Genomic DNA, 23,202 nt, shown 5'->3' on the forward strand with positions numbered 1-23,202 from the left:
TATGGCTTTTTAGCAATGGAGACTGTATGTTGCAATGAAAATTTATAAACCAATAAAAGAAATTACTTATTTAAGCTAAGCTCTGAAAGAGTTAACTTTCTTTCTGAGGCTTTTGATTAGATGGAACAAAAGATAATCTCTTTGTATTTAGCACCAGAGGTGGTGAGCATGGAGCCATATGGACATGCTGTGGACTGGTGGTCTCTTGGGGTGGTGGCCTGCTGTATGCTGTCTGGACAGGTAGGAACAAATAAACAAAACTATTTCAGTCTTCCATTAATATTTACAGATGTAATGTCAGTAGTGGCAAGGAGAACGCAGACTTCACTCTATCTAAAACCAGTATAAAATTATTAAAATACGCAGTAAATAAAACTTCAAAAATAGCCAAATGTAAGTACGAAGTACACTGTGAAAGATATCCTTGTGGTAAGGATTTCATAATATTCTGTTACAGTATTCAGTTCCATACACAGACTTGTTGCATATCCAAAGAACAATGTAAGTAAGTAAATAAGTAAGTAAAGGCAGCCCTGTAATAGGCCGTGGAGGCCCATAGGGTTGTGAAATGATAAGGTTCCCACATTTTCTAGACAATCGGCTCATAGATGGCGACAAGGTTGTCAGCCCTGCACGCTGGCCACCCTTTACCCTCAAGAATATTCCAGGAATATTCCTGGTACTCATTCCTGTTAGAGGCTGAGTTGGCCCCAGGGCCATAATGCGGCTGGAAGGATTAAGTCAATTGAAAATAATCCAGTGACCTCATTGGGACTTGAACCCGTGACCTTCCAGCTTGTAGCATAGTGCCTCAACCAACTATGCTACCACCTACCCCTCTAAGAGAACAATGTTCTAATATAATCACATAGGGCTTGAGCCACTTTGCCTATTTAATTTTACCTATTGTTTTAATAAACATTACTATTACATGTAAGTTTTGAGGTTTTCACGGCGATGACTATGAAGAAAGTCGTCTTCTGGGTTTTGGTGCTGTGTATTCTTCGTTTTGGCCGACATTTCGGAGGAACGTATTGGCTCCATTAACTGGAGTACATCAGCTCTCTCTGCTCCAGAGTCAGTCTCTGATTGACTAGCATTCGGATCCGGACAGTAACCAATTTTGACCATCTTCATGATCCCCCTAAGCACTCATATAAACCTATCCACTAAATACTGTGGCGTATAGACCCTTTGCTAAGTGGTGACTTTGTAAACATCAGCCATTGCTAGGGAACACTCGCAACAATAAAACAATATGGTTATGCCACCTGTTTCTAGGTAACGGATCAGTAAACACATGTACAACAATAAAGTATTTTTGGAAACTGTTCTCTTTTTGGTCTGTGCAAAGTGGTTATAAGGAAGACAATTAGCAAAATCCAGTTAGTTGAGACTAAGAATTACTGGGTTTTTGGACTTTGTCCATTGTCCAATATTCTACAAGATAGAAAACACAACGTTTCGGAAACTGGATCTGCTTCTGTCCTCAGGAGAGGGAGGAAACGCCTACTATCTTGGGTCCCATAGAAAGTGCTAACAGAGTAGTTGTCTTCACCCCCCCCCCCACCACCACAACCACCTGAGGATGGAAGCTGATCCAGTTTTTGAAACATTGTTTTTTTCTAGTTTCCAGAATACCAGACAATGGACAAAGTCTAAAAACCTAATAATTCTGAATATTATACAACATTGTCAGAACCCTTTAGAATCTACAGTTAGTTGAGTGTTGGCATTTCAGTGGAGTTCCGTTTGGGAGGCTGTGAAGAGAAGACTAAACAAAATGAAGGTGAGTGGTCAGCTTCAGGCCCAAGCCGTTTTACCTCTGGGGAAAGAGCTCCCAGCACCCATTGGCTAGGAGACTGGGTGGGTCCCAGAGCTGGTCTGGACACCAGAGAAAAGAAAAATATTTCGTCCGTTCCGGGAATCGAGCCCCGACCTTGATCTAATATGTATATATAGTTATTTATTTGTTAAAGAGTAGGGCGAGATGCTTTATTTAATCCAACCCATCCGCTTGTCCGTCGGTAGTTCCAAAATGCCATTCCTTTCTCAGAACAGAAATTGCAGAATTCTGTTTTATCGATTACAGTTCCTTGTGCTTGTCACGTACAACAAACAGATGGCGTCGGTAACTCTCTCTGGTACTTCAAGGTTTCTTTTGTGCCAAGTTCCATTGACCTTAGCCTCGAAATAAACACGCATGAAAATGAAAATTATATTTCACAGGTATTTTGACACGGCGAAAATAGAAAGCAGACGAGTTTAGCGTACTTTCTGGCAACAGTTTATAAGTTTATGAGGAAAAATGTCGTTATATTCGTGTAGGGCCTTTCTATCCGTCTATATCCTTCAGACCTTCAGATATGTAATGTCACATTTCGGGGCGGGTGGATACAGTTTCTTAAGCAAACCTCTTCTTAAAAAAACTCAAAGCAAATAATAAAATAAACAAGAATTAAGGAACCGCCTGTGCTATGCACGTGAAATTATATATGGAAATTAATACAGGGTGTTCTTTTATATTTAGAAGCTTTAAAATTGTGTAACTTCTTTTTATGGAACGCAGTTGTATTAAATTTTCACATATTTTATACACTTGGAACTTTTGTTTGTTGCTATTAGTAACGCTGAGCTGCTTAGGAAGATGGCATTGTACGCGACGAATCAGGAAATGTTTGATATGAAAACCTTGGACTCTTCTAGCTCTTGTGTTGCTGTGGAGAGACAGTTTGGCTAAGAGTTTTCTGTTTGCGCTGCGCCTTCGAGAGACACTATCTGCCGGTCTGTTTGAAGATTCTGAAGAAACAGTGTGTCTGTGTCATAGCTTATCTGTTCGTACGAAAGAGGTCGGTGCAGCAAGAGAACGTGTGCACATCAGACTGAGGTGGCAACCAGCTCTGAATGAAGAATCTGTCCTTCCCGTACAGAAAGCAGCAGAGTCAGCCAACGTCGGAAGATGGAAGAGCGAGGCATTGGCCTTTCGCCGGGGAGTTCGGAGGTGTCGTGAATGTCGCACGGTTCTCCAGTGAAGCACATTCCACTTGAATGTTTTTACATTAGCAAACAAAATGTCCGATATGGGGCCTCAGAGAATCCAAGGCTTGCTCTTCGCATCCAGAGAGAGTTACAGTATGATGTGTATTATCAAGCGTTATAATACCGCCTCTGTGTTCTAGTGGTCAGAGTTACTGGCTACAGGTCCAGAGGTCCGGGTTCGATTCCCGGCGTTACCAGATTTTCTGAGTAGTAGTGAGTCTGGAACGGGGTCCACTCACCCTCGTGAGGATAACTGAGGAGCTCTTTCAAGGAAATAGCGGCTCTGGTCTAGAAAACCGAAATTAACGGCCTTGGGGATTCGTTGCGCTGACCACGTGACACACTATCCCCAAAAGTTGGCACTAACTTTGCCGACAAGCGGCGGTCTCTCGGTCGGTATATTTCGCTTGCAGACTACAGGCCACGGAGTTATTATTTTTTTAATATTCAGTCCCGTGTTCAGCGACATTAGAGTCACTTCTTAAGTTTGCATCAGTCTGCTAAGTGATGAATTTGTCTCCATTCTGACGGGGTGTGGTACTCAGAGTGAATTCAGCCTGGTTTTAACAACATGGTGCTAGACCTCACACCATTAATGCGTACTTCGCTTTCTTCGTGATGTTTTCGAGGAGTGAATCCTGTCAAGCCGGTATCCTGTGCCATTTAAAGAAGGATTTTCATGGCCGTCAACCTCGCCGAACGTAAACCATTGTGATTATTTTCTGTGGGGGTACTTGAAGGTTAGGGCGTTTCAGAAAAATCCGTACACCATTCCGGATCTGTAAACTGACATCCTATCAGATATTCAATCCATTTACATATACAGAGACTCTAACCAGGTGTCCGAGTAATTCTGTTCTTCGTGTGCGGAAATCTCGTGAACTTTGAGGATAAAAGGTGAATCTATTCCCGTAACAAGCCGTGAACTTCCATAGGGTTGTGAGACGTCGAGGTTCCCACATTTTCTATAGACAGTCGCCTCATAGATGGCGGTAAGGTTGTCAGCTTTACGCGCCGGCTGCCCTTTACCCCAGGAGGATTCCTGGTACTCATTTCTGTTAGAGACTGAGTCGGCCTAAGGGCCATAGTGCGGCTGGAAGTATTCGTCATCGCGACTCGAACCCGCGACCTTTCGGCTTGTAGCATAGTGCATCGCCCAACTGCGCTTAGTGTAACAAGCAAATCGCGCTACTGTATAGCTTAATCTGTGAAAGTTTCATGCAGTTGTGTTCATTAACAAAGACGCCGAAGTTTTAAAGCGTTATGACCAACGGAGAAAACCGAGATTAACGGCTGTGGGGATTCGTTGCGCTGACCACGCGACACCATCCATCCCCTAAAGTTGGCACTAACTTCGCCGATAAGCGGCGGTCGCTCGGTCGGTATAGTTCGCTTGCGGACTACAGACCACGGAGTTTCTTTATGACCAAAGGAACATTCTGTATAACATTTTTACAAATCTCACTGTACTTGGTTTCCTTAAATTTCATGCTGTTCACTAGATTTGCATTTAATTGAGTGTGCCACTTCGAACGGGTTGGCATAATGGGAACATTCAAATTCGGGAAGTGCTTGGCTTGAATCTCAGTTCGGTCATCGGCTATTCTGACTGAGGGTTCGCTTTGTTTTTCTCAGGTCTTCCAGGCAAATGCCGGGTTAGTTTCTAGATTGCGTCAGGGCCTCTTCCTTCAAAATCCCTTCGAATTCATCCATCTCTCTTTCTACCATTCGACGCTGTGTAGTCTAGCTACTGGAAGATGACATTTGGTTACCCCTGCCCCAGATGAAACAAGTGCGCATGCGCAATGAGCTGGCTATCCGAGGTATTCGTATTAGGTGTTGTGTTTGGATTCCTCGTGATGGACACTGCTGACCTTGATACGGACGAAGTGATGGGACGCCGCAAATTACATGGACTGGTCTTAATTCGGCATTTAACGGGTTCGTACTGTAATGACTGATTTCCCGGATGTGATGCTTTCCTCCGGACGCCTGTTGCAATCTTTGGTCATCTGTCTCAAATCTGTATATCGTTTGTTCGTAGGTTAACGCAACAATGGATACATGGTTTACGTAACGAAGCCTGTTAATGCCCTGGTCAAACCAATAAAAGAGAAAAGAACTCAGTAAAGTGAGGGTTTAGGGACCCCACAACCCATGATTCGATTTCGGGTAGGCACAAGGGTTCTTTTCCCCACCAATAGTGTCTCTACCTTGTTGTCGTGGTGGGGTTTGAGTGCTCCTGAGACCCTGAGAGCTGTGCTGGCGGTAGCATAGCTGTTGGTAGGGTCAAGGGGGTAAGAGAGAGACGAAGAGGGATGCATTCGGTAGGACTCCTTGGGTAGGTGATCAGCTCATCTCAAGGCTTCTACATGTACACAAACACAGAAAAACGCACACACACACATAACACACAAACACTGAACATCCATTCTCTGTGGGATTCGAACCCACGATCCCGGCTCCCGAGCGAGCAAAGGCAGTGCATGCCTTAGACCGCTCGGCTACCGTGACCGGCGACAGTAATATTACATCTGAGTATAAGATGTGGGCTTAATGAACTGGCTGATGATATGGTCCTGTAGCGGGCTTTTAGAAACGCGATAATTAACCTTCGTGTTCCTTAAAGGGGCAGTGTGTCTTGACCAACTGAACAACTATCAAAGAGAGCCTGAACCGGGGTGGAGTTGCATGCCGATGTAGGCCTAGACTGTATTTGAGCCGCGGATGTGACTGATGATTGTCATAGCAACGTCCGGTGTAACTCCATTGTGAGGCATTACTGTCAATTAGTAGGCCTGCCCTTACACATATTCTCGTCAGCTTCCGTTTGCTGTTTAGGGATTCCAGCACTGTCAGTTGCTACGCCATCGAAATTATAATTTAAACTTGAGTCTCAGTTGACGTAATCAGAGGGCCCGAGCTAGGGCGCAGGCTCGAGACCTGCCCCGTTCGCTTGAACCGCAATTCTGAGAAAATAATAAAAGAAAACGGTAAGGTTTAGAAACATACAATGTGCACTGAACACGGTCGTTCCTCAGAGAGAATAATAAATTCCAGAAGTGGCTTATGAAGATAGGAAACAGATGTTTTGAAAATGCGGCACAGTTCAGATATTTTGGAACAACGATAACAGATCGAAACCTGATTCAGGAGGAAATTAAGAAGGATTGAACTCGGGTAATGCTTGCTACCATTCAGTCCAGAACCGTTTGTCTTCTCGTCTGTTGTCCATAAACATAAAAATTAGAATATACAAAACTATAATTTTGCCTGTGGCTCTGTATGTGTGTGAAACTTGGTCTCTGACATTAAGGGAGGAACATAGACTGAGGGTGTTTGAGAACAGGGTGTTGACGAATATATTTGGACCGAAGAGAGAAGAAGTGACAGGAGTTTGGAGAAAAGTGCATAATGAGGAGCTTCATAACTTGTACTCTTTTCCAAGTATAATTAGAATGATCAAGTCGAGGAGGATGAGGTGGGCAGGTCATGTAGCACGAATGGGGGAGACGAGGAATGCGTATAGCATATTGGTGGGAAAGCCAGAAGGAAAGAGATCACATGGAAGACCAAGGCGTATGTGGGTGGACAATATTAAAATGGATCTTAGAGAGATAGGATGGTATGGTATGGATTGGATATATCTAGCTCAGGATAGGGACCAGTGGATGGCTCTTGTGAACACGGTAATGAATATTCGGGTTCCATAAAATGCTGGGAAATTCTTGAGTAGCTGCAGATTTGGGGGCTCCTCCAGAAGGGCTCAGTTCCATGAGTAAGTAAGTAAGTAAGTAAGTGGCTTATTTAAGGTAAACTGAATAAGTACGAGACTACTCGTAACACTACTGTTAACTTGTACCTCATAATAAATAAGCTTTATGTGCACATTAAAGGATTCATTGTTAGTTGACTGATATTCAAACTGACAAGGCGTCAAAATTACGTTGAATGAATAAACAAACATTATTAGGAGAGACAGGAGAAATGGGAAGCACTGCTTATTCGTATCCACGAACTGATTCTGAACGTAGTTGTGTTAAAATGTTATGGAAAGTGCTGCCATCTATGATGTGATGTATAAACGACCTTGGCAATGGAATCGTCATTCGTTCAGTTGTCGTTACTAGTTTTCTGCCTCATTTGGTTTCAGTACGCTGAAGTAAATGTGGAATTTATGTTTCGTGATTACTTTCAGATATTACTGGATTAGTTATTATGTGACGTAATGCCTGTATGCGTGGCTCTTGTTCTGGCGCGGCGAAGTGGCCGTTTCGTATCATTGTCTTTTTTTTCCACAAATGAAACTATGTGCCGCTACTAGAAATATTCAACTGTTACCTATTACATTACTGAAATAGTATTTTTAATTTTTATTTCGTTTCAGTTTTTCTTTAAGTGGCTCTAGTCTGCCCCTTTTCTCCTAAGGCATTATTGTCCGTCGCCATTACGTACCCTAAAGAAGAAGTAGATAGACCTATATATGACGTGTTTAATATGGGTTTCATAGTTGCTTTGTAATATAGCAGTACGCCAAGTCTGGGCTGAGCTGTACCTAGACTCAACCAGGAAAATATAATACATTTTCTAAGCTGCGATCTTTTTCGGGGAAAAAAAATTGTAGCATTTATTTTCATGTAGACTTACGTACTATGAAGGAAAATATGTGATTTCACATGCGTTACCAGTTATATTTTAATTAAATACATATTTATGTAGACATGTAAGGTAAAGCCCCAGTACTTAACTAATTAAGCACTACGCCATGAAGGCGTATGGGGGAGTGAATGTATAGATCCACATTTTCTTGACTTCGGCACTACCTGGAGGCGAGTGGCCAGCTTCACGCTTCGGCCGCTTTATCCCTGGGGAAAGAGCCCCCGGTATCCATTGTATAGGTGGTTGGGTGAACCCCAGAACTGGTCTGGCCGGTTTGGAGAAGAGAATATTCTAGACCTTCCCGGAACTCGAACTCCGACCCTTCAGTCGTTCAACCCTATCCAGTCGCCATGCCAACTGCGCTATCCCGGCTCCGTATGCAGACATGTAGACTTACAAATTCAGGTGGGAGAAAGGTAAAATTATCCCTGTGCTTAGTTAATTAAGCACAGTGCCATGAAAATATAATATTACTTATTATCGTGAATAAGAACATTCGGTAATCTGCAAGTATTTTCAGATCCTTGACTATGCAAGTTAGACGCGTGCAAAAATTATATATAGACCACGAAATTTGTTTCGTTTTTTTTCTGCAGTGTTTGTCCGAAATATTTTTCGCCCCGATAAACATTTAGCGAGTTACACTCGAAGTACAGGCAGAGACTTTTAGATGTCTGTTATTTGTATGATTTTAATCGAAATTGGAATATTTTGACATCCTATTCCAACTCTCCAATACTAAATTTAATAAAAATCCGTTGAGCGTTTCTCAAATTGTTTCTTGCGTATTGGCGGGAGTACGGATGGAACAAGGCGCTCCGCAAAGATGCGAACACGCATGAAAAGTAATAACTTTGTAAATGGATTTCTCTGCCAGCCAGCACCCTGCCGCCATCAGAAAATGTTTCCTTCAACTCACCGGGCAAATAAGGACCACGATATCCCATAAGTCAACATATAGCAACGCTTTTTGCTTTTAGATTTAGAGCCTCTGATGAAGATTCAGTATTGCAGCCCTTACAGAGCAAATGAGGTTACACTGTTAGGCCCTTTTTGCAGCGTGTATGTGTCTGTATCTCCACCGCAAATCTTTTGCGGATTCTGTATGAATGTCATGCCATGAATGGTCACTCAGAATTCAATTTTTTGCAATAAGTACAATTAACACGGTTATCGTGCGAAGTTCTGAGATGAGAACAATAGTAGGATTGAAGAAGGCGGGGAAACGGTAGGAAAAGGAGAGATGCCAGCGCCTACGCCTACTGTTCACCTCCCTTACACGTCTCGTCGCTGCTCAGGGTCGTGCCGATGGAAGGAATACGAAATCGGTACACGTAATTGTGACGGAGCGCAATGGGCATTTGTCTCACGGTGCGCGAGGCCCGTAACGTACGAATACGGCTACAGTAGAAGGGACCAGAGGAAGGCGCGGTGGCTCCACTTGTGGCCGACATTTAGTTTTACGTTATTTCATATGTATATAAAATTGCCCACTGAATTAGTGAGCGAACTGTGTGATTCGAGTAGTTAGTGTGAAGTTCCGCGGTAGCGCAGTTGGTTGAGGCGCTATGCTACAAGCCGGAAGGTCGCTGGTTCAAGCCCCGATGAGGTCATTGGATTTTTTTTTTCAATTGACCTAATCCTTCCAACCGCATTATGGTCCTGGGGTGTACTCAGCCTCTAACAGAAATGAGTACCAGGAATATTCTTGGGGGTAAAGGGCGACCGGTGCGTAAGGCTGACAAGCTTTCCGCCATCTATGAGCCGATTGTCTAGAAAATGTGGGATCTTACAACCCTATGGACCTCCACGGTCTGTTACAGGGATACCTTTACTTTACTTTTTACTGTTAGTGTGAAGTCAAGCCACTCCGTGGTCAGAGTCAGGGTCACTTTACGACTGGCGGTTTACCGCTAATCAGTTCGACTTGGCCACAAGCCCCTTGAGACTCACGACCAGTATTTTCTTTTTCAACTGAACATTTCCCGTTATAGGTCCAAGTCCCGCGGGATTCATGACCACGTTTTACTGCCTCAGATTCGAGACTTCCCCAACCTGGAGGGCCAGGTCCCCGTATTTATACCCCCCAGGAACAGGGTGGCCCAGTTATACCCCCAGGCACTGGGTTCCCTTTTGGTCGCTTCCTACGATTCGCAGAGCTACGGTGGAGGTATTCGACCACGCCTCCACACGGGAACACCCCGTGGCGTGGTTTTAAATGAGTTTCTGAACATTTTTGGGATGTTTTCTTTAAGTCTGTTAAAGTGGACTCATATATTTTTGCGCTGCACGCCTCAACTGCAATTAACGATCTCAGTGTAGTTTTTCTGTGCGTAGGCAAGAAACAGCATGGGCCAGAGCCAATAACAAGAGTTGTAATGAAACAAAGATTAAAATAATTTAAAAGGGCGCTCGGGGTGGGGTGGGGGGCTGGTCGAGCAGCAGAAAGAATGAAGAGAATACCCCGGAGGTGGGCTCAAAGGCTGAAAACCAAGTTTAAAATTCATTAACCTGACAGAATTTATCTCTCTCCTTCGCTGCCGAAGGAAGCTTATTCTGCCTCGCTCAATGTTGTTGCCTTTCAAATCAAGGTACAGACGGTGAGACCGCTCGATGCGGTGTTACAGCACAGACCGACAGGCAGAGGGAGGGGGTAAAAAGGAAAACTTCCGGGTAGGAGGTGTCGGCAAGAGCAAGAAGTATATGAGAAGGCGCAGGACCAATTGGTTCAGGGTCAGGGTCACTTAATTTTCATTCTTTCGTTCATTTTCTGTTCCTTCCCTCCCCCAAACAGTTTGTCAGTGCTATTGGTGATAATTTGAGAAACAGGCGCGAGTTTCAGATAAGGTGATCAGTTTGTAATATATTTTATGAACGATCCGTTATGAGTTAAACTTTGTTCAAAACAAAAATCAAGAAGTTCTGGGAAGAACTGATGGCCTGCTTTCCTTTGATACAACACGGACCGCATAGAGAACGACGTGTACAACAATTCTTTTATTGTTACTTGTGTATTGCAGCAGGAACGTGTTTACCGAGACGTTGCCTAGCAACGGCAGAGGGATATACACAGACATAGAGAAAGAAGGCTAACAACAGAGGAACTGCTGGAGGCGATGTTTTCCCTGCTGTCCAGCCCAAAGTCTTGTCGAAGATGAGACCCCATTTCCAAATACATAAATGATCTTGGAACGAACAGTAATTTGATCATGTGTCCCGACGGGGACCGAAACCAAGAACAGCTGTGCTGGCGTGGGCCAGCAGCTGTCTACTGCTATGCTCAGGTCCGTGGTTAGCAGTTGGTCGCAGCACGCAATAACCCAAGAGTTTGAATACCTAATTAGCTAGTCGTTGCCTAGCAATGGCCGTCTCCGCGACTCTTCTTTGACTGCTCTGTTCCGGTTTTCAGGTGTCTTGTCACATGGTACATATGTGTGTGTGTGTGTGGTATTTGAGGTTAATAATAAGAGGTGCTTTACTTCCACTCTCTTATACCCTTTACGGTACAATCTATCTTCGTTCCTGTTGCTCCCACATGGAACATAGGACATCCGTGAAACGCTACGTTTCACGTTAGTTTCTTATTCTTAGACAGTCGGTAGGACTCCTTAGACGAGGAATCAACCCGTCGCACGCCCGGTACCTACATAGGACAGCACAAACATCCATGCCTTGAGTGGGATTTGAACCCACGATCGCAGTGTTCAAGCGGGCGAAGACATCTCGTGCCTTAGACTGCGGAGCCACTGTGATCGGCTTATGGTACGTAATATGCACAATAGTCATCGAAGGTCGCAGTGCGAGGGCCAGTTTTATGGCTCACCCCTCATACTCATATTGTACGTAATTGCTTCAGTGATAACCCCAGGTGTGTGGGCTTAGAATGAAGAACACGTATTTCCAGTCGCTTTGATGCCCGTTTGTAACTATTCCCGCCACGCGGCTGTTCCGTTTTCCCGCGCTTTGCATCTGTTAAGGTGTGCAGTGTGGTCGGCTGGCACCGGCACAGCTCGCTTTCGTTGCAGCTATGCACGTACGGGCATTAGAAACGATGACATCATGCATTCCTGTATGGATATTTCGTGAAACAGCCTTGTGGGGAGAACGTTCCTTCTGTCTGCGTGTTCCTTAGTTAATTTAGCAACGTTTTATCATCGGTTTGGTTTATAACTGGAAATACTAAAGCTTGAGGTATGTTAAAGGGATCGCCTCTGCGGTCTATTGGTCACATTTCCTGGCTACAGACCCAGAGGTCCCGGATTCAATCACTGGACTAGCTTGTTCTAACGGGCCCAACTGAGTAGGTCTATCCTGCCCCATCCACCTGAGGACGGAGACGGATCGAGTCTCCGAAACGTTGTGGTTTTTTTTTTGTCTTATACGAGGGGGTACCCAAAAGAAACCCAACTTATTTTTTTTAAACTTATTTATTCAAATTTTAAGCCCAAACCTTCAATCCCCCTCAAAGTACTCTCCACGTACACTAATACACTTGTCTAGTCTTTTATTCCATTTTTCAAAACATTGTCTAAATTCATCTTTTGAGATGCTTGACAGCGCCTCCGTCGTTTTTTCCTTTCATGTCTCTTTTCATTCGAGGAAACAAAAAAAAAGTCGCACGGGGCAAGGTCGGGTGAGTATGGAGGGTGAGGAACAGGGGTCATACCATTTTTGGTCAAGAATTGTAGTGCAGACAGGGCTGTGTGAGCAGGGGCATTGTCATGATGGAAAAACTAGTCACCCGACTGCCACAAATCTGGCCGCTGAGCTCCAAGTCACTCCCGACAGCTCCACAATTTCTTCAATGGTCCGTCGTCGATCTTCCTTGATGATTTCTCGAATTTTTTCAACATTTTCATGTGTTCGGGCCGTGGAAGGACGACCAGAACGAGGTTTGTCATCAATTGACATTTCACCATTTTTGAAACGGGAAAACCACTCAAACACTTGAGTTTTCCCCATAGCATCGTCCTTGTACGCCGTTTTTAACATTTCAAGAGTTTCTGTTCCACTTTTCCCGAGCAAAAAGCAGAATTTCACCGCCGCACGCTGTTCACGAAAATGAGCCATTGCAAAAACGACGATCACACAAAACAGTTGTCACTATAAACTCTGCCGAAACTAGTCCTTACCTTCTGAAGCAACGGTAGTCTGCTTATCTACTCAGGAATGTTAGCTCTATGCGCTCATAGCGGCAAGACGCGGTACTACAAAAGCTCTGCCCACAAAAAATTAGTTCTATTTCTTTTGGGTACCCCATCGTATATACCCGACAATGGATAGAGTCCAAAATAAGCCTAATTGTTCTGTACAGCATACACCATCGTCAGAATCCTTTCAAATCTATTATGGTACTTCTTTTTTTCTGAATTCTGCTGAATACTTTTGCTTGAAATGTGAAGACTGAGATGCAAAACATGGTGTCAGTTTGTATTTTTTCGGCATGGCTTTGCTTTAATTGCTCTCACGCATATGAAAGAGCTACCATGGTTCTCAGTAAAACGATATTTCTCTTTTCATTGCTCTTGAAATGCCGTTTCCTCCTAAATCCAACTTCTTCGTTTTACTTTTGTCATCCTTGTGTTTCATTTAGGAAGTGAATGATTTCGCATGAATTATGCGCCTGTAGTGATTACTTACGGAGCTTAGCGCTTTCTTTGAGCGTTTTTCAGTAAGAAGATTCACAATACAAACAAAACCATATTCACTTGATCTCAGCACAGAGACAGAACGTTATGATCAAACCAACAGCTTGACACGAAACTGAAGTCTGATTGTGTGCTCCGACAATTGAAATGCTTTTCGGCTGGCAACGCAAACGCTATAGTCATTTTTTGCCTACCATGGCCGTAAAGTAGCAATTGTTGGGTGACAGAACTCGACAATACATAACATGGCCCCGCCACAGTGGTGCTACATGTGCCGAACTCTCTTCAGGCAAAAACAGTTCTACAGAAATCCATCTAAGGACGCCTGAATTGAGATGTAGAGCCGCTGGCACCTTATACGAGTACATATTTACGGTGCGGCAGACATCTGAACTGAGCGATATTGCTTATCATATTTAACCATAGTTGCTTACATACCAGGTACCGCATAGAGAATATTAGTGGGTCGCGGGTTGGTAATCGCTCACTCGAAGATTCGGAAACACCCATTGTGTTTGATTACTTGAGATATGTTCATTTAAGGCATGATGATGCCCAAATTGTGGTCCATTGAAGATATTTCCTTACCACTCGTTGTGTTGTGTTGGCGGTTATAATACAAATGAAAATCAAACATTGCTCTTTGTGGCCTGCACCAAGGGCTCTGAAGCTACGTTCTGTCCAGGTCCCGAAACAGAATTCAGCAGTGTTGCCAATACTAATGGGAAGAGTTTGTGACGTATGCGGTTGAGATGACCCCAGGTGGCGTGACACGACGGTCGGTTTAGACATTCGAGTACTATTAAGGCTATTACCTTAACAGTTTGAGAGGCTATCGTGTTGGTGTTACTGGTGTGAGGGATGCATGAAGTACGCCGTCGAAACGGAGTCAGTGGCAAGGTATACGTGCGAAGATCATGACGATCGGTGCAAGCATTTTAGGAACGTTACGGCCATTACTGCAACAGTTTGAGAGACTGTAATATTGGTATTACTGATCAAAAGGATTTACGAAATTCTCCGTTGAGATGGCTTCATGTGGCATGATATACATACAAAGTTTCATGAAGACTGGAGCAGGCGTTCAAGCAATATTAAGGTTTAACATCTGAAATCTGAATGGTTGTAATGTTGATATTACTGATTAAAAATATTTATGAAGTGCGCCTTTGAGATGGATTCAGGCGGCATGACGTTCAGTTCTGGCATTTAAGTAACGTTATGGCTGTTACCGCAACAATTTGAAAGGCCGTAATGTCGTTACTACTGATCGAAGGGAATTATGAAACGCGCTATTAAGATGGCTTCATATGGCATTTTATGCACACCAAGTTCCGTGAAGATTGGAATAGGCGTTCAAGCAATATTAAGGTTTTGCCTCAGAAATTTGAAAAGTTTTAATATTGGTATTACTGATGTGTCGGATTTAAGAATTACGCCGTTGAGATGAGGTGAGGTGCCATGCTATATATGCCAAGTTTAAAAAAGATTGGTTTAACCATACAAAAGATAATAGGAGGGGATACAGATACAGACGCAGACACACAGACAGCATGATGATCTTATAAGCCTACTTTATTTTTTCAAAATAACGAATGTAGGCCGAAAACAGTGCTGGTACTTGGTAAGGACAGTGACGGTTTCGGACTGAAAATGCTGGTGCATTCACATTGGAAAGGGCGCGCTTTTGTAAAGTTGTTAGGAAGTAGAGTCAGTTAATAATTGCCATTTCGTTGCGCAGTTGGTGGGGAGACTCAGCGTGTGTCACAAGCCAGCAACAGAGCTCCTCCTGCTGTGGAGTTGGACTTTAGAAAGGAGACAGCGATTTCATTATGTATTCTGCAAGACTTCCTCTGGAGAGGACTCCCCTACCTTGTGGCCTGCGTGCTGATTGCTTGGGCGTGTGTGTGCCTTACAGTAGGGTAGCATATTATTTCGAAGATATTCAAAAGAAATGGTAAATTAATTTCAGTTCTTTGAACCAATTGTCACTTTCCCTGCGAGTTAATTTTTTTCAACATATTGGCTCAGTGTAATTCCTATTTTTCATGAAGCTGAAGTCGAGTATAATTTTACTCAGAAATGGCGCAGCTTATGAAACAAACATAAAAGGTAAAGGTAAACTTATCCCTGTGCTTAACTGATTAAGCACTACGCCATGAAGGCGTATGGGGGAGTGGATGTATAGATCCACATTTTCTTGACCTCGGCACTAGTTGGAGGTGAGTGGGTAGCTTCGTACCACGGCCGCTTTACCCACCGGGAAACAGCCCCCGGTACCCATTGGATAGGAGGCTGCGTGGGCCCCAGAGCCGGTGTGGACGACGTGGAGAGGAGAACATTTCTTGCCCCCACCGGGACTTGAACTCCGACCCCTCGGTCGTCCAGCCCGTAGCCAGTCGCTATACTGACTGCGCTATCCCAACTCCTGCAAAAGAGTCGTAGATGTCATAAAATATATATTTATGATAGTTAGCGACTAGACTACGAGCTTCGTGTCTGACGAATGTAGGTTCGATTCCTGGTAGGAACAAGAACGTTTTATCTCCGCCACAGCGTGCAAGCCGGCTCTGGGGCCCGCCCAGCTTCCTGTCCAGTGGATACCGGGGGCTCTGTAAGGGAGTAAAGCGGCAGGGGCGTGAAGTTTACCACTCACCTCCATCCAGTGCCAGGGTTAAGAATGCATTGATCTATACCACCACGCCCTCACAGGTCTTCATGTCGTGACGCTTTGCTAAGGATAGGACAACTTTTACTTTACTCATTAAGGCGAACAACTTACTTACATTTTCGATGTTTCACAAGAACACAGTAAAATAATGTATCCGAAATGTTAGGTTTTCATGACGGTGGCTACTAGCGTTTCGGAGCAATCTAGTGCCTCCACATTCGTGGCAGAAAGAAACTACATAGTTACTGCCTTGAGAACCTCAGATCGAACTTACCGCTCTGTTTTAATGTCGGGGAGGTTTCTAATCCGTGACCTAAATACGGACCTTTCTGAAGCATACGTGGCAGGCTGAAAGGAAGAAAATAAATCTCTTTTTATTTCACTCCATGACCTCTGAAGGGGCACGAGGTAGCATAGTTTGTTGAGGCACTGTGCTACGAGACGGAAGGTCACGGGTTCGATTCCCGGCAAGGTCATTCGATTTGAACAATTGACCTAATCCTCCAGCCGCACTATGGCCCTGGGGTCGACTCAGCCTCTAAGAGAAGTGAGTATCAGGAATCTTCCTGGGGGTAGTAAAGATGCGGCCGGCGCGTAAGGCTGAGAACCTTACCGCCATCTGTGAGCCGATTGTCTAGAAAATGTGGGACCCTCAAGGTCTCACAACCCTATGGGCCTTCACGGCCTGTTACAGGGACAGCTTTACATTTTTTTTTTTGTGTGTGATCTCTGATCTGACTGTCGCAATTGGTCCACGGGTCGTAATTATAGCACTCATCCATTTTTTCCTTTCAAATGAAGCTGCCTTTTGATTCGAAACTTGCGTCACTCCGGGACAAAACGTTCAGAATATCAATATGTAACAGTGACGCAAATGCTTCGTTAGTGATGTACATTTCACATGATTGCGAAAGTTGTTTTGAGGTCTGCGGTTTGCTCACCTCCCACGTGGGTTATAGTGATTTATTTCCAGATCTCAGAGGCAATGGTGAACAGCCCTTGATCCACTCATAGCACCTTGTGGTATCTGTCCCCTCAATTGAGCTATTGCCTGTACAGCCACTAGTTATTCAGCTAATCAAAAAGATTCGTTCTTGACCTCGGCATTAGGTGGAGGTGAGTTGCTATGCCACCGGGGAAACAGCCCCTGATACCCATTGGATATGAGGCTGGGTGGGCCTCAGAGCCGGTCTAGACGCAATGGAGAAGAAAAAATCTTGCCTCTGCCAGAATCGATCCCCGGCCGTCCAGCCCATAGCCCGTCACTGTATTGACTGAGCTATCCCGGCTCTTTTGTTTTCTCCCTTGAGAGTACAAATTATGAAGCTTTCCGTGAGGTTTCAGCTTTCTAATGTCCAATTGTTCTCCCCAGCACTCTCTTCCCAGACATCTTGGTGTGTGCTACCTTCCGTGTAGCAACTGCCTGAGGTAATTCCCCTGAGAATCTGCTCGTTTCCTGCCCGTGTCAGGGCACGGAACGTCTCGGATTCCCGCCAGCAAGATCAGTTAACATCTCTGACTCAGGGTTTAACCGAACTCGTTCTGTGAATTCGAAATGATCATTTATAACGCAACTGCCCACAAAAGCAAATATATAAACAAAATTACCGCGTTCAGCTTGTGACTCATTCGTTTCCAAGGTCACATTTGCTATTGTTGAGTCGTTTGTGTGTTCGAAATTTAAATGTATAGGGTGTCAAAGAAATATCTGACACATTTTAAATTAGCGTGAAACTTAGAAGAAATTTTAATGTTAATATTCTTATTGTATAACAAATGGTTTATGCAAGATTTATTAAGACAAGTTCACAAATATCAGGAGAAGAAGGATTCTGGAACTCTTCTTGAGCCAAGTTTACTTTTTCGGGCCCGGAGAAAATGTTGTATTGTTACCAGATATCCTTTCAAGAATACATTACTCGTCTGCGCCGGCAACTAAACTTGAAGCCTCCTCATCTTTCAGAACAATCCAGAAGCATCAAGATGCTTAACAAGATTTTACTTGTGCTTGAAACTATTCACCATAGATTTCTCCGGCTTACAAAAATTGTCACGGTCATTGAACATCCCTTCGGCCCATGCTGAAGTATGATTTGTATTTCGCCTTTTAAAACACACAACAATTTCAAAAGCTTTATGAACGTTATAATCGAACTAGGACCTATGTCACACATTTCTTTTGATTACCAAGTTCAGGCTGTCATCATGGTTAATTAGTAATGTTAATTATGTTCTTGATTTGTTACACCCCGTGATTTTGGACAATGTTGCAAATGTTTCAGAGGTACCAGTTTCCTCCATCTTCAGGATCTAATGTAGGTTGATGAATTGCTGTATATAGGATTCTGTTTTGAAAAGACCGATGGAAAGGAATTAGAGTAGTGACTGATAACCTCATTTAGGCTAGTAGGGACATTGGTCGGAAAAAATTATGCAGATGACCCTTTTAAGGACTCGGGAATGCATACAGAATCTCATCAACTCATCCAAATGGTTACCAGGCACGTTCCTCGACATTTACTGTGTGTCGAAGAGGCGTAGTCATTACCGTTAGCGGTAGGTTTCCGCTAGTGAAGAACGGTATATCTGGAAGGGAGTTGAGCCTAACAGGGGCCGGTGGTAGATTGTGGTTCGTCCAGTGGGAGGGAGTTGTAACCGTTCCTCCATCTGGCACGGGATTTGTGAGGAGAGCATATTTGTTACTTCATGTCCGCTTCTTGGCCGTCCGGATGATCTTCGTGCAGGCAGGCCTTAATTACTGGCGCTACCTGGATTACTGTTGGTGTAGTGGGGCAGCTTGGCTAACGTCATGGTGCTTCTGATTGATATGGTCGGCGGTGGTCGAGAGGCGGCTAGGAGGTTTACTGACAGATTTATCATGTCGAACGAAGCTCTTTTCCAGCTTACAGGAGGGTCTGAGTTTAGCAAACTTCTACCGCAGCGGTATGATGTGACATTTAGTTGGCTGGAGCCACTCTCATGTTTCATTCCTCTGCTTATGACGCGTTGATCTGACAATTTTGTTGGGTATTGTATGTAAATATCGCCGTTCACGGTAGCCGAGCGGTCTAAGACATGTACTGTCTTCACCCGCTCGGAAGCCGGGATCGTGGGTTCGAATCCCACTCAGGGCATGGACGTTCGGTATGTGTATGTGTTTATTCTGTGTTTGTATTGTCCTGTGTTTAAGTAGAGGTCTTGCGACGAACTGATCACTCGTCCAAGGAGTCTATATAATGATCATGAAACTGAAAATAAGAGGCCAGGGCCCAAGGGGGCTCTAGAGCCAGTGGAAAAAATATATGTAAATATTACTATCTGTTCCGCTAGGAAAACCTAGTCGTAGGCGGGGGGGGGGTTAATACGAAAATGGATTTTAGAGAAACAGAATGACGTGGTATTGACTGGATTCATGCTCTTGTGACCACGTTAACGAACCTTCCGGTTCCGTAAAATGTTGCGAAATTTTGAGTAGATAAACAACTGATGGCTTCTCAAGAAGGACACGGCTGCGTGGGGTTACATAAATATAGGTAAAGCTATCCTTATAACGGGCCGTGGATGCCCATATGGTTGTGAGACGTCGAGGCTCCCGTATTTTTCTAGATAATAGGCTCACAGATGATGGTGAGGTTGCATGGAGTTACGTGCTGTCGCTATCGCTCTCTGTTAATTGTTCTTTCTGCTGGAAATAGATTTTCTGAGAAGTAGTGGGTCTGGAACGGGGTGCACTCAGCATCGTAAGGACAATTGAGGAGCTGTTTCAAGGAAATAGCGTCTCTGGTCTAGAAAACCGAAATTAACGGACGTGGGGATCCGTTGCGCTGACCACACGACACCCTCTACCCTCTAAAGTTGGTACTAACTTCGCCGACAAACGGCGGTCGCTCGGTCGGTATAGTTCGCTTGGGGACTACAGGCCACGGAGTTTGTTTTGTTTTTTTCTTTTGGGAATACATGTGTCAGATATTTTTGCCCATCCTTTAAATACAGTTGAACCTTGCTTCAGCAAGATCTTTCCTATGACGCCCGTCTCCTAGCATTCCGGTGACAGATGGTGGTAGTCACCAGTACATAAAGCCTTATGATACACAGTAATATGTTTTTATAGCATGTATAAAAAGTAACACAAACATGAGTGGAAGCATGTGCAACGATCTGTAAACACAAGGGCGTGTAAAGGCGTTCTTTGAGAATTAGCATACTTCATTACTCCTGGTGTTTGTTTGTTGGCAAGTCAATAAACATCACTTGCAGTTGGCTGTGTACAGTAAGAAATTCTGCTGTTGACAAAGTCAGTGAACGCTACAAATATCGCGAAGTGATACGTACTTCGAGATTTTCTTCTAACGCCATTATTGTGAGCTCCATACAACTCTGTCGCGGTGCAGAAAACCACTATCCGGCCACTGGTGACGTATCAAAATCTCCTTCTCTCAACCACTATATATATATTTTGTGACGTATAGACCCATTACAAGGCAACGACTCGGTAAACACATTCCCGCGGAAGGATACGCATGCAACATTAGGACGTCCATTGCTAGGTAACGGATCAGAAAACAAGTCTTCTCAACAATGGAGAGGCTGCGTTCTGCGTGATCCTTGCCGAGGAGCTATAAAGGGACAAAGTAGGTCGTCTGAGTTAGTTGTCGAGAACTGGGTCGAGTTCTGGAGATGACAGTCAAAGCTAATTGAGAAGAAATTAGGCAGTGCAAAGAAGACTTCATGTGTGATTTGAAGTTACAGTGAGGCGGTTATAAATCCGTTGCAAGAATACGACTAGTGAAGACTGAGAATCCTAGTGCGTGTGTAACGGTGAACCGTAAAGTGTGTAATTCAGCGTTAGCGCTGTATTACCTGTAGCCTCGAGTTGTGAGTATATAAGGTGTCGATAAATCCAGTCATCTACTCCAAACCCCGCCTTATAAATCAAGCACACCCCTACACGTGACAATACCTTTATTTTTTACCACAGTGTCATTAAAAACAAATAAGTGCCCCCCCTCACCCCTTTATGGACTTTGAGATTGCGTAATTTCGCTATTATGTACATTATAAAAGATTACTCATATTGTAGGATTCACGATAGGACCATAAATTTGTCCTTACGGAAATTTGGGATGAATATTAAACGTTTTCAAACAGAAATGCAAACAACAGCGAATTCAGCAAAAACTACTCTTGTTGCGAAATCATTATCTGTCGAAGAAATTCAGATCGCGTATGCGCACGTGTCGGTGTTTAGCGACGTGACTCCATCATCTTGTTACTCTTGTGCAGTATCTGAAAGTGCTTTTATGGAGAGTATTTTGTTGCGTCTGTTATTATTTCCGATGAGGGGAAAACGGCCTGTTTTTATTGAACGACGGATCAATCAAATTTCCGCAGGAATCCATCTCAACTTATAACATGGGAGTCAATAGAAGAAATATGGTTCACATCACGGAATGTGGCAATACGGGCACATCTTCAAGGACGCATCCCTTAAATCTCGCGAGTCCTTGCTGTGTCATCCGAACTGAAAGTAAAAGAGGTCTACTGTCTGACAGCTGGGGAATTCCGTATGGCGATACATCTCCTTCAGCATATAGACAAATTTAAAAACATCTTTCTCGTTTTTGATTTTGGCACATGTGTTCTTGTGGTGTGTCATTAGAGAGTGTAACACATAATACACATTAGCTGTTGCCCTTTTCGTCTGAGACATCATCCTTCTTTTGGAGGTCGCCGTACTCTGCTGAACCCAGCTGTACACTGGTATGAGTGTCAACAACCATAATAAAATTTACCATTCGTATTGAGAAACCTGTCATTAGCACTATTTTGAAAGTTGCAAATAACCGCACGAGAAACACAGATCTTGCTTGTATCAAGAGCCCGCGAAGATATTTCTTAAGGAAGTAACTACATATTCATGTCTAGGAGGTCAAAATCCAATGAAAATATGAAGATGAATATTTATTTTGGTTTTGATATATCAACGACTCGCTGAGTGGTTAGAATACCTCCACCATAGCCCCAAGAGTCCTAGAAAGCCACGAAAAGGGAACCTCGTTCCTGGGGTTTAACTGGGCCATCCTATCGCTTCTTTTTTCCTTGGCGCTACAGCCCTCATTTGGGCCTAGGCCTACCTCCATGGAACTCTCCGTTTCACTTCGGTTTACTAGATCTTACACATACGGTAGGACTCCTTGGGCGAGTGATCAGCACGTCGCAAGGCCTCTACCTGTACACAATCATGAAAAGAAAATCACACACACAAACATCCATCCCCTGAGTGGGATTCGAACCCACGATCCCGGCTTCCGAGCGAGCGAAGACAGTGCATGCCTTAGACCGCTCGGCTACCGTGACCGGCTATCCTATCGCTTAGGGACGTAAATAAGGGACCTGGTCCTCCAGGTTGGGGATTGGAATGAGTGACTATAGACGGGGTTTGGATTGGTAATCGGTGTCATTGAACACTTACAAATCGTAACTGCAAGTAACTATAGCGCTGTCGCAAATTCACACACTGTGCAGTTCACTACAGCACATGCTAGGTCCTCCCTACATCAGGTACCGCCACACAAGCCGGAGGTCGGGTAGATTTGACCGGTTATAGAGTATTTCCGGTATATGATACGTGAAACATGTCACTAACGCTTCCTTCCACATCACCACTACTTTATTATTTACTCGTAATTGGCGCCATAGAACTCGATGCAGTTGAGAGAGAGCCACTAAAGACACCAAGGAACAAAATAACAGGAGTGATAAATTTTGCTAATATCAAGAAAGAGGAAGACTATCGACACAGGAGCAGCAGTGACTGACGTCTCACCGTACATCTCAGCAGGACTGTCCGAGAGAGAGCTATCCAACAAGTGCGCTGTGCACACGGCGTCGGGGGAGACCTTCCCACTTTGAAGGGCGCTGTCGTGACATTGACCTGGGGCGGCGCTCACTGAAAACTTGGGTGTTCGTCGCCAATGTCTCCGACGAATTAATCTTAGGGCTCGACGTCCTGCGCGCCCGCGATGCAGCCGTGGATCTGAAGCGCCTTTTGTTACGGCTGGGCAAGAAGGAACTGTCATTGCCGTACCCGCGGCTCAGTGTGGCAGCGTCGCGGCGGTGTGTCTGGAAGGACCACTGGACAGGGACGACTTGCTTGGCCGCATATCATGCTGAAGCGAGAGCGCC

General features: G+C 44.3%; 1 protein-coding gene across 3 annotated transcripts in view; it reads left to right on the top strand.

Moving 5' to 3' along the window:
• The window catches only part of LOC111862682 (serine/threonine-protein kinase S6KL), a 124,766-nt gene that overhangs the window by 13,694 nt on the left and 87,870 nt on the right, over positions 1–23,202 (top strand). For all 3 annotated transcript variants that reach the window (XR_002842475.2, XM_023848251.2, XM_023848265.2), the window contains exon 8: positions 152–240. Coding sequence is in view for 2 of the 3 variants with exons in the window: in XM_023848251.2 (XP_023704019.1) it covers positions 152–240 (89 nt within the window). In the remaining variant the exon portion in view is untranslated. The remainder of the gene's footprint in view (positions 1–151; positions 241–23,202) is intronic.

The sequence above is a fragment of the Cryptotermes secundus genome, unplaced genomic scaffold (genome assembly GCF_002891405.2).
Source record: "Cryptotermes secundus unplaced genomic scaffold, Csec_1.0 scaffold1105, whole genome shotgun sequence".
Taxonomy (NCBI): domain Eukaryota; kingdom Metazoa; phylum Arthropoda; class Insecta; order Blattodea; family Kalotermitidae; genus Cryptotermes; species Cryptotermes secundus.